Source organism: Micropterus dolomieu, linkage group LG19, assembly GCF_021292245.1.
Source record: "Micropterus dolomieu isolate WLL.071019.BEF.003 ecotype Adirondacks linkage group LG19, ASM2129224v1, whole genome shotgun sequence".
Lineage (NCBI taxonomy): Eukaryota > Metazoa > Chordata > Actinopteri > Centrarchiformes > Centrarchidae > Micropterus > Micropterus dolomieu.
In genome coordinates this window covers 17083692-17095175 of record NC_060168.1, presented here as the reverse complement: position 1 = coordinate 17095175, position 11484 = coordinate 17083692, and the positions used below count along the sequence as shown (strand labels likewise).

General features: G+C 41.5%; 1 protein-coding gene across 2 annotated transcripts in view; it reads left to right on the top strand.

Annotated features, from left to right (window-relative positions):
• The window catches only part of LOC123957337 (dedicator of cytokinesis protein 2-like), a 108762-nt gene that overhangs the window by 3081 nt on the left and 94197 nt on the right, over positions 1 to 11484 (top strand). For both annotated transcript variants that reach the window (XM_046030033.1, XM_046030034.1), the window contains exons 3-17: positions 15 to 55; positions 201 to 256; positions 346 to 442; positions 530 to 678; positions 903 to 1038; positions 1629 to 1786; positions 3160 to 3241; positions 3490 to 3625; positions 4291 to 4366; positions 4557 to 4633; positions 6402 to 6652; positions 7016 to 7114; positions 7321 to 7393; positions 7692 to 7795; positions 9375 to 9576. In XM_046030033.1, the coding sequence (XP_045885989.1) occupies positions 15 to 55; positions 201 to 256; positions 346 to 442; positions 530 to 678; positions 903 to 1038; positions 1629 to 1786; positions 3160 to 3241; positions 3490 to 3625; positions 4291 to 4366; positions 4557 to 4633; positions 6402 to 6652; positions 7016 to 7114; positions 7321 to 7393; positions 7692 to 7795; positions 9375 to 9576 (1737 nt within the window). The remainder of the gene's footprint in view (positions 1 to 14; positions 56 to 200; positions 257 to 345; positions 443 to 529; positions 679 to 902; positions 1039 to 1628; positions 1787 to 3159; positions 3242 to 3489; positions 3626 to 4290; positions 4367 to 4556; positions 4634 to 6401; positions 6653 to 7015; positions 7115 to 7320; positions 7394 to 7691; positions 7796 to 9374; positions 9577 to 11484) is intronic.

The following is an 11484-nucleotide window of genomic DNA, read 5'->3' as shown; positions in this document are numbered from 1 at the left end:
AATTTGTCTTTCAGGATGGTACAGAGGCTTCTTGGCTCGGAACAAAGCCCAACATGTAAGAGCTCTCACACACATAACCTGGTTGTTACGCTTTTTTCAACTTGGAGATGATCTTTTCTATTTTTGTGGACAGAAATGGTGAGAGCTACCACTGACTTCTTTTCCTCTTATTTATCTCCCCCACACACATTCCTCTCCAGGGAGTGTTTCCTGCCAGTTTTGTCCATGTTAAGGAGGTGGTCGTTGAAAAACGAGGGTGAGTGGAATTAAACAGTCTTCATCTGTCTGAAAAAAGTTAGGTTTTTTGAATTTGTTCTGTTGTCATGCATTTGTATATGACTACAGAGATGAAGAGGTAGTGATATCTGCGGAGATGCCCTTGGTGAAGGAGGTGACCACCACATTGAGAGAGTGGGGAAGCATATGGAAGCAGCTCTTTGTGGTAAAAAAAAATAAGCCTGAAAAAACACTCTTTGTGTATGTGAATGTATGTGTGTCTAAATGTAACCTCATAAATCTTCCTGTCCAGGCGAATAAACTGATGCGTGTGCGCCAGGTCCAGAGACTGATGTGGGATCTAATGGAGTGGCGTTCCCAGCTCCTCTCTGGGACTCTACCTAGTGACGAATTCAAAGAGCTAAAGCAGAAAGTCACCTCAAAGATTGACTATGGCAACAAGTATGTCTGCACAAAAACAATCACGCGTATCTTAATATGTTCCCTGCTCAACACCGTCTTTTTTTAACCAATTTTAATCTGTCACACAAGCTGATATGCTCCCGTCTCACCTAACTTCACATCTTTCTAACCACTAACCCCCCCTTCTTTCTTTCCTTTCTTCTCCCTCCTCCCTCCGGTCAACCCTCTGTCTTTTTCTCTCCTCTTTTTGCTTCCTACTACAGGATCCTGGAGCTGGACCAGGTGGTTCGGGACGATGATGGGAACATTTTGGAACCAGAACGGGCTAGTGTCATCAGTCTGTTTCGGGCTCACGAGGAGGCCACAGCCAAGATCAATGAACGCATCAAAGAGGAGCAGGTAAGGAAACGGATAAGAGGGGAAAGGACAATTACAATTAAAATCATTTGACATTGCTGTGGTTTGAATATACTAGACTTCCATGGGATCTTCCCTGGGAAACAGTTCCATTTCATGGGGATATTATAATGTAAAATCTATAATGAACTAGATCAGGATTTTGTCATTTCATTTACTTTCTTTCATTAGAAAGTAGTAAAATGAAACTATCTGTATGACAATGTCATGGATAATACATTTTACTAGCCTATCATGTCTGCCAGCAAACCTAATTAAGAATGAACTCCCTCACAAATTGGCTTGACCTCACTTCAACTCCATACAGCCTATTTTACATCTCAACATTTGTATGTTAAAGAGAGAGAATGTACTCTATGAAGGTCTTATTCAGTGATTTTCTTCTCCCTTACGAACCAGCAAATGTAGAAGCTGCAGCTGTTACATCCACAAATTAAATAACCAACACATTCATTAATTGTTAAACCTGCCAGCCAGACTAGGACCTTGAAATGAAGACTTTTGGCTAGCATTTTATCCGGTTAAACTCTCATCCCAAGTTAACCTTCTACAACTTATGTCCTATCTTGCAGTCTAACGTCCAGACAGACCACAGCGGCATCTCAGCACGGATCCAGTCTTCCCCAACCCACAGCCTCTACGTGTTTGTCAGGAACTTTGTCTGTCGCATCGGAGAAGACTCAGAGCTCTTCATGTCCCTCTATGACCCCAACAAACAGACCATCATCAGGTGTCACTTTACTTTTCTCTTTTCGCTTTAGTCCGTAGCCTCATACAGTGAGCATCAGCAGGTGTTTTCTTTTTCAGTGTATTATTTTCAGGTTGGATTTGAACCCCCACATTTATATTCAGATACGTAAACTATCAATTAAATAAAAGAAAAATTTGGGAAAATAAGATGATGTGGTTTAGCCTCCACTGTATCCCCCTTAATGCACATTTACTGTCTGAAATGAATAAAAAAAATAATTTTGAATTCAAGTTTTTTTTCTAGCTCGCCTCATCCCTCAGCTGTCTAAAATGCGTTCAAACCCCACCCCAAACACACACACTCCAGCCCACACACACTCTCCTCCTTTCTCTTCCAATTCCTTGTGTCTAAATACCTCTCCTCCTCTTGTTTCCTCACATGTCCTCACTCCTCCATTGTTGAACCCTGCTAAAAGAACAATGGGGTGCCAAAAATAAGGATACAGAAAACAGAAATTACAGGGCTGCAGATAGTGACTGGCAGCGCTATGTGGTGCCTGACAGCACTGATGCTAAGCCCTGTCACTCACTGTCATACTGGCTATATCTATGTCTCAGCCAAAGCAGCAGGGGGTATAAAGATAGACCTGGATCAATCATCTTTCATCTATATTTATCCACCACCATTCGATCGTCTCTTATTTTCTTGCCATTTGTCCTGATGTCTGATTGTCTTTCGTCCACTCTCTGCTTATTATGTTTGTTTAGTTAAATGCTTTGCTTTTTCGTTTTGTACTATCAGAACAGGTTACGATCTTATTTTTCTCAGCTTTGATTCACCCAACTGTACCCACAGACACTTGTGTATATGTGTGTCTTTCTTGCTGTCTATCTTTCTATTCAGTGTCTGCAACATGCTGGTATGTCAGAAAAATGCTATTGGGATTAGAAGGGTAATATTTTTAGCATCTGAATCAAAATTATTATGCAGCTGCACTGGGTAACATTAGTGGATCCACATGCCTGGCAGGGGATTACTGAAACTTTTGAACTTAATTTTCCCAGAAATCATGTAATGTCACATCAGTAGACTGTAGATAGTATGCTCATGCACAGCAGACATATCCCAAAGAGAACTAAAAGGTAAGGGAAGCACTCACTCGCCTCTGGACGGAACAGAGATAGCCTTTCTACCTTTTTGATTCATCAATTCCTGTGGGTGTAAATGTACATTACAGTGTAGCAGTGTAGTGCAGCATTTCAGTCAAGGGGATTGAGATGATCTTTTTTGTAGCTGCAATTTTTGATACTATGTGTGGGTGCATATTGAAATATTGTGTAGTGTAGCTTTGCAGAACGGTAATTTAACGGATATCCTGTGTGTCTTTTAACTCTTTTCCATGCTTGGTGCAGTGAGAACTACTTGGTACGCTGGGGCAGCAAAGGATTCCCCAAGGAGATTGACATGCTGAACAACCTTAAGGTTGTCTTTACAGTAAGTAACCACAGGAGGGCGCTATCACACTGTTCCATGGCATTACAGACTGCACTGAATAGGGATTAATGGATTTATTCCCTCTTAGAAACTGGTATTTTCTTTTCATTTTCGTTCTCACTCTTTCCCACTAACCTTCTGCCCCCAACTCCGTTTTCCTCCATCTATTCATCCTCATATCTCTTATTCCCACTCCAAATACTTGTTCTATTGCTTTCTTTTCTCCCTGCTTTCTCTTTCTCTACCAGGACCTGGGGAACAAGGACCTAAGCAGAGAAAAGATTTATCTGATCTGTCAGATAGTGAGAGTGGGCAGGATGGACCTGAAAGAGACGAACAACAAGAAGTGCACTCAGGGCCTGAGGCGGCCATTTGGGGTGGCAGGTACTTGTAGAGCAGCCAATACAATTTCATTTTGGTCAAAGGTGCTGCTAAATTGCCAATCCAAGTGGTCAAGCATTGTGCAAGTATTGATCGTAATTGTAAGACTTACCAAATTGCTAATTCGAAAGATATCTGTGTATTGTCAACATTTAGCAGTATTACTTTTAGTAGCCTCTCTCTTAAAGCTCCAACACATTTGATGAAAGCGAAAGACTTGTGCCTCATTCCGTTGCCAGATTTCACCAATTTAGCCAATTTAATTGCCTCTTCAGTCATTTTTGCTATTGTTTCTTAGATTAAGAAGTGTTTTTGTCAGATTTTTCAGGTGCAACAGGTATTGTTAACCTTATTTATACCTGGCCAGTACAACCACATATTTTGTTTAAACAAAACTAAAACATTGCTGGTGACCGCTGGTGGTCCACTACCAGCAGTCACTTTTCTACCTTTAAGGCTAATGTTGCTCCCAGTTGTGTGTAACCTCATATAACCTCACAAAAACAGCTATGAGGATATGTAGTGAGTTCTGTTTTGCTAGACTAGTGTGTAATAGAGTGTGTGAGAGGCTGTCATTGTTGACTGATGTGAATCCACATCAGAAAGTACAGTATAGCATTTCCTTTGATTTTGTCATCACAGACACATTTGTTTTCTCTTCTCTGCAGTGATGGACATCAGTGATATCATCAAAGGGAAGATGGAATGCGATGATGAGAAGCAGTATTTCATCCCCTTTTTCCCGTATGTCCTATTTTCCCCCTCCGTTACTTCACCTCTTCTCCCTCTCTCCCTGCGTTCCTTCTCTTAGAAACTTAAATTTGTGTTCACAGAACCTCTCTGTAATTAAAGTAGCAACTGTATGTGAAGGTTTCGTTTTCGAGATTTCTGCGTTTTCAAGTGTTCGTGTGTGTGTGTGTTTCTTTGGCTCTAGGGTAGTCGCTGAGAATGACTTCCTCCACACCTTGCTGAACAAAGTGACATCAGCACGAGGAGACAGTGGTGGCCAAGGTACTATTCTGCACTTACAGGCATTGCTCTCTGTTTCCTAGTGTGTCAGCTATATGACTATTCTGCCAAAGTTAGTGGTCCTATGCACTGAAGGTTCCCACTGGACTGTGTACGCAGCAGTCATTTATGATCATTTCTTATCGCATCCTCGTCTCTCTGCTCCATTGGTGAAAATGAAGGACATTATGCTGATGGATAGCATGCGCCCTTGAGCCGATGTTTTCATAATACTTGCCCTTTATTTCTCCCTCATCAGCCTCCAGTCTCGCTGCCCGCTGCCTCATGTTTATGGCTAGGTTTCACAGCCCCTATGGGTGACACTGTCTTCGGATAGAGTAACGCATGTTTGACTGCACTGTCATATCGCTCAGCTTTTATCTTTCCTCATGCTCCTGAAAGCTCTGGGCTTAACCTAGATATGAAAGGAGCACCCGGACAAACTGATATGGAAGGAGAACCTGAAGCCAGCATATGTCTGTTCTTAACATTGCTCACCTCTAATCTCTCCTTCCTCTCACTTTGAAAAGCTTCTGCCACAGTACACACACACACACACACACACACACACACACACACACATATACAGAGTACTCCCTGTAGGTATGTGGTTAGCCTTGAAAATGTGGGTTTGTGACATAGTCTAGATTTCACCAACTATGTATTTCCCTAAAATAGCTCAGCCCTTTTTCCAGTTTCTGTCCATTAGTTGTTCATGCTTTCTCACATAATTTCTCTGAAAGCTGTGAGAGCCCATATTCTTTAGGACAAAATTTCTATGTATTAAGATAACATCTTCATCCTTTCTCTGTCTCCTTTGCTGCCCTGTCTTAGACCCCTTTCACAAACAAGAGAGAAAATTTACAGTATTGATTGCAGTCTAGTCTGCAACAACAGCAGACAATTTCACATCCCTGGTTCACCTTGGTACAATTTACCATTAACATCTTAGATCAACACTAACCATTTTACACAAAGTGGATCTCGCTTTAAGTTCAGCTCTCAGGCCTTGTGTTTCAGGGTTTCTGTAGGTCCTGAAAACATGAAAAACAAAATGTTTTAAATTCAGTATTAATAGTACCAGGCCTTGACATTTCGTATTCATTCATTTTACTTTATTTGAATGTACTTACCTGCAGAGAGAAATGCAAATTCATCTCTGGATTCCTTATTTAAAAAAGCCTGGAGTGGAACCTATTTGTCTGAGTAAATTTCTTAATATTTGGTCAAACTAAGTTTTTTTGAAGTATTAGATTTAACTTTCTGATATCTAAACATAACCTGGGTTTTTCCAAGTTGTTTTGTATGGTCAGCTTACCTCTTTCATGCCTTTAACAGTGTACAGTAATGTACACAAAATTGTTTGTAATTACCAAGGAGCAGGGAATAAATCTGCACCTAACAGCTAATGCATATCAGATATCGGCCAGTTGATATGATGAAGGTTCTTTAATGATGACTGACATCCTTAAATTAAATCCTACAATGAAATGTCAACTTGTTAATTTATTACGCTTTAGATTAACGACCCAGTTAAGAGTCGCAATATATCCCAGACCATATATGTGCCGGGCATCAGTCTGTCATCTGTCTAAATTTCACAGATCTTGAGATGCCCATGATAGTCAAAACACTTAGGGGCTTATCAAGAATATGTATTCTCAAGAGAAACACTGAATAGTGCTTAAAGAAAGGAAAAACAATCAGAAGCCTCACTGCTAACTAATTAATACATTGCCTTTCCTTTCCTTCTACTGCCACCCCCATCCAGGTTTGTGGGTGACCATGAAGGCTCTGGTAGGGGACATCGTTCAGATCCGGAAGGAATACCCTCACCTGGTGGACCGCAGCACAGTGGTGGCCCGCAAGCTGGGCTTCCCAGAGATCATTATGCCGGGAGACGTTCGCAATGACATCTACCTCACCTTACAGGGTGGGGACTTTGACAAATACAACAAGACGACCCAGAAAAACGTTGAGGTCATCATGTGGGTCTGCGATGAGGAGGGCAAGGTCATACAGGTGAGCAGCATGAGATGGGGGCGACGACGTACAGAACACTCTGGTGTATTTGAAAGGAAAAGGATTTGTGTAAATAGGGATTGGTTTGTGTGTGGGAGCTTTTAGGTAGAGTGTGCAGGAGTGTGTGAGTGTGTGTACATTATGTGCAGTGTTTAAGAGATTTAGGGGTTATGGGCCAGTGAGCAAGCATGACACTGATCAAGCGCTTACTCACCCTATCATAGTCAGGGGCACATAGACGTGGCTTTATCCTGGAATGAAAATCCATCTTAGGCATACATGGACGCACACACACAAACCCACAAACATAAAATCCTTCAGCTCAATATAGCACAAATATTTGTCTCTCTCGCTCTTTCCTAGAACTCCATCTGTCTGGGAGCAGGGGATAAGGCGGTCAGTGAGTACAGATCCGTCATCTACTACCAAGTCAAACAGCCCCGCTGGATGGAGACAATTAAGGTGTGTGTGTGTGTGTGTGTGTGTGTGTGTGTGTTGTAGAAGGAGTTGCAGAGCTAAACTATATATATAGTTTATATAGCATTTGCATTCCTCATTTCAACTGTAACTTTCAAGAACATAACCCCCAGAATATCATGATATACCATCTTAAAATTTTTAAGGTATGTATTATTTCATATTCTGTAATAACATGGGATGTTCTTCAGGTGGCAGTCTCTCTGGAAGAAATGCACAGAATTCATTTACGCTTCATGTTCAGACACCGCTCTTCCCAGGAGTGTGAGTATCAGCCTCTCGTCCTCTGCCTGTCTGTCTCCATACAGCCACACACTTAACCTCCTCTCCTCTCCTCTGATCCCCGGAGCATAGTGTGACACTAAAAGGGCAGAATGATTGGAAGTAATTTGGAAAATGACCCAAGGCATCATTACACATAAACTTGATTATACAAATCAGCAGTCTTTCTTCCTCCCATGCCTGGATTCTCCCCCTCCCTCCCCCCCTTTCTTTTTCCCTGATGTGTTTCTCCCATGACCCTCCTTCCTTCTGTTTACAAATGCGTCTCCTTCGTCTCCAGCCAAGGACAAGAGCGAGAAGAACTTTGCCATGGCCTTTGTGCGTCTGATGAAGGAGGATGGAACAGTTCTACAAGATGGGCTGCATGACCTTGTAGTCTTCAAGGTCAGAACCAAATACATAACTTACATACAGAACAAAAATAGCCAAACTCATGAACGGGTTCAGTGTCTTCTTCAAAGAAAAACAAATCATATAAAGTCTAAATTAGACAAATTTCTTTTCACTGAAAACCTGATTCATTTAAAAGTGGATGTGCAATGTATTTATTGTCACCCAAATCCCATCTTCCTTGACCCCCAAATTGCAGGGTAATACCATTATGCAACAGAAATGCAGATCAACTCGAAACAGCTTTCAGACTTGAATGACACACTGAGCTTTTTATGACCAGAAAGGTCACAGCTCATTTCCTTTGTTGGACCAACCAGTTTTGGTCAACAGGTGGTTAATAACACAACCAGTAAACAGGATTCTTTGGATTCATTGTTTATTTTCAGACATGAATGAATGGTAAAGTTTATATTTCATTCCATTCCCCACGTGATTCTGGAGATTTTTCATCTGCATGTATATAATGGTCAGAAAGAAATGGTAGACTTCACAAATCTCTGTAGCTTACTGGGTTATTTGCTTAAAGCATGGTAAAAAAAGGTAGATAGACAGTTTGAAAAAAAGTTTATACAGTAGCAGAAGAAGAATTCACTTGCAACTGTCATTAAAGCACACTTAAACATATAGTGAGTCTAGATGGGAGATTATGGCCTCCCAGACAGGTTGACTGAAGCCAAAGAGATTTCCTGCCAAATGAGCCAGAGCTAAGATTGAATCCCCTTATTGATTAAATGCCAAACGCAATGAAGATTAATTACTCACAGTTCACTCAAAGACCAAATGGATGGTCCCTCTATGCCCTCTTTCTCGATTATCTCTCATTATTCCTACATTCCCCTTGATCTCTGTGCCGCTCATGGCTTCAATCTCTTACTTCATGCTTTTCCACCCACTCGCTCATTATTACTTACTGGTTTGGCTTTATAGAGGGCAGAGTTGAGGGTTGAAGCCTGAATGAATCTATGACCTGAAGACGGTACATTTATATATAGAGGAATGTACAGCAGGTAAAGTGTGATCACATAAAACTGATTCAGAAAATAAAAGATCAGTATGCCAAGAGAAGAGATCTCATCCCTTTTAGTCACATATCTTTTTCCCTTCTTTCCTATGTGTTCACTTTTCTGCACTTTGTAACTAACAAGAAAAATGGTTGGTCTAGTTTTTGTTGGTGCTCTTTTTTTATTTTTCTAACCTGTCCTGGCCTCACTGTTTCCAAAGTTATGAGTTTTCAAAGTGAAGATGAGTTGGGCAGAGCTAAATAAGGTGTAGTGATCACAGAGGATTACGTCTGTAGAACTGGCGACTTTGTTCATTGTTCATCATTGTTTGTCATTTTTTCCTTCAGGAACGGCCTGATAAATCACTGTAAATGTTGCAAACCCCTAGCGTCTCTCTGTCTTCTACTCCGTGATTTGCATCAAGACATTTTGACTAAATACAGGAAATTAAATTCTTGCCCCAGTGCTGCCGCTACACCCACCATCTGTGCCACCATTAACCAAATCGTTGCATTACCGCTGTATCAACATTAATGGGTTAAAAATGAATCCTCACATTGTCCCATCAGGGTGACAGCAAGCGCATGGAAGATGTGAACTGCTACTTGTCGTTGGCGTCAACCCGCAACATCCATAGCGACAATCACAAGGGGTCAGCGCTGAGCCGCAGCTCCAGCAACGTCTCCGGGAGTGGAGGAGGCCTGTCAGTCAGCTCTAGAGACAGCTTCTGCATCTCCACTCTGGTCTGCTCCACCAAACTCACACAGAATGGTAGGTGTATGTCTGTTATTGTGTATGTATGTATGTGTGTGCATGTGTGTTGGGGGGTAATAATTATATAGTCCCTTTGTGTTGACATTAAGCGACAGGCTGAAACATTTTCATTAAGAACCCCCCACCCCACCCACTCCACACACACACACACACACACACACAAGCTGAAGAAAGGTTAGGGCATAAATTGAGGGTGTTTGAAATTAAACCTGACACGTCAAAAAAAATAGACGTTAATTAACATCTTTCAACAGAGCAATAAGGCCAGGCCAAGACGATGAATCATCGGTTGGGTGTGAAATTAGTAGAGGACAAATCTAAGTGTGAAAACACTACAGGGCCAGTGTGCATACTGTCTAGTATTGGGCTAAATGTTTGGGGAATTCAGATTTCTACATTAACTACATTAGGCCAAATGCTATTTTTAGGTTTAGGGCTAAAAGTTGAGTAAGGATGACAATAGCTGAAGGGTGAGGTAAGGTTGGGGTTAGGGTAAAAGAGACGTCCAGCCAAAAAATTTTGAGTCAACAGTATGTTAATTAGGTTGATGGTGCCAGAACTACAAATGTGTGCGTAAGTGGTATGGTCATAGGATAGCAAGGAAAGGATGGGGGAACTGTGTGTTTACATAGGTTTTATTAGTGGGAAATGTCGTAATTTTGTCCTACACACTCTGGCACACAGCCACGCAAGCGCGCGCACACACACACACACACACACACACACACACACTGAAGTACACAGCCACATCTACAAATGTATACACGCACGTACACTCCAGACATTAAGGTGCATCAGACACAGGTGCAGTGCAACAGCTGTTACTGAGGAAGCCAGTCCATCACTATAATGAACATTATCCTGCAGTATTAATCACCTGTACCACACACACACACACACACACACACACACGCATGCACGCACAAAGGCTCTGAGGCATGCATGCACACAGTGTTGTTTGGGGCCACCCACCAGATGTGCGGCTTGGCTTGGCGAGTTAGAAATTATTGGACAGGGAAAGCAGTGAGCTTCAAGCGGGCGACCCTACAGAGACATGGAAATCTGCCCTGTGTCAAACTGTAGCAAAATTAATGACAGGAACTGTGGATTTAAATGTTATGCCGAGTTAATGACAGGAACTGTGGATTTAAATGTTATGCCGAGTCTTACTAAGCTGAGGAATAGGGACTGTTCTACTTCGTAGTTGAGTCAGAGATAAAGTTGGAAGACAGGATTGAATTGAAAATTTTGATTAGGGCTGCAGCAAACAGTTATTTTCATTATTTATTAATCCATAGATTATTTGGAATGCATTTCCTGCATGAATGGACCAGTTGTTTAGTATGCAAAATGACAAAAAATACACAATTTCAGTCCAAGTGACATCTTTAAAGAACTGTATTCCAAGTACAGTGGGTACGGAAAGTATTCAGACCCCTTTAAATTTTTCACTCTTTGTTTCATTGGAGCCATTTTCCAAAAATCAAAAAAGTTCATTTTATTTCTCAGTAATGTACACTCAGCACCCCATCTTGACAGAAAAAAACAGAAATGTAGAAATGTTAGCAAATTTATTAAAAAAGAAAAACTGAAATATCACATGGTCATAAGTATTCAGACCCTTTGCTCAGTATTTAGTAGAAGCGCCCTTTTGATCTAATACAGCCATGAGTCGTTTTGGGAAAGATGCAACAAGTTTTTCACATCTGGATTTGGGTATCCTCTGCCATTCCTCCTTGCAGATCCTCTCCAGTTCTGTCAGGTTGGATGGTAAACGTTGGTGGACAGCCATTTTCAGGTCTCTCCAGAGATGCTCAATTGGGTTTAAGTCAGGGCTCTGGCTGGGCCATTCAAGAACAGCCACGGAGTTGTTGTGAAGCCACTCCTTCGTTATTTTAGCGGTGT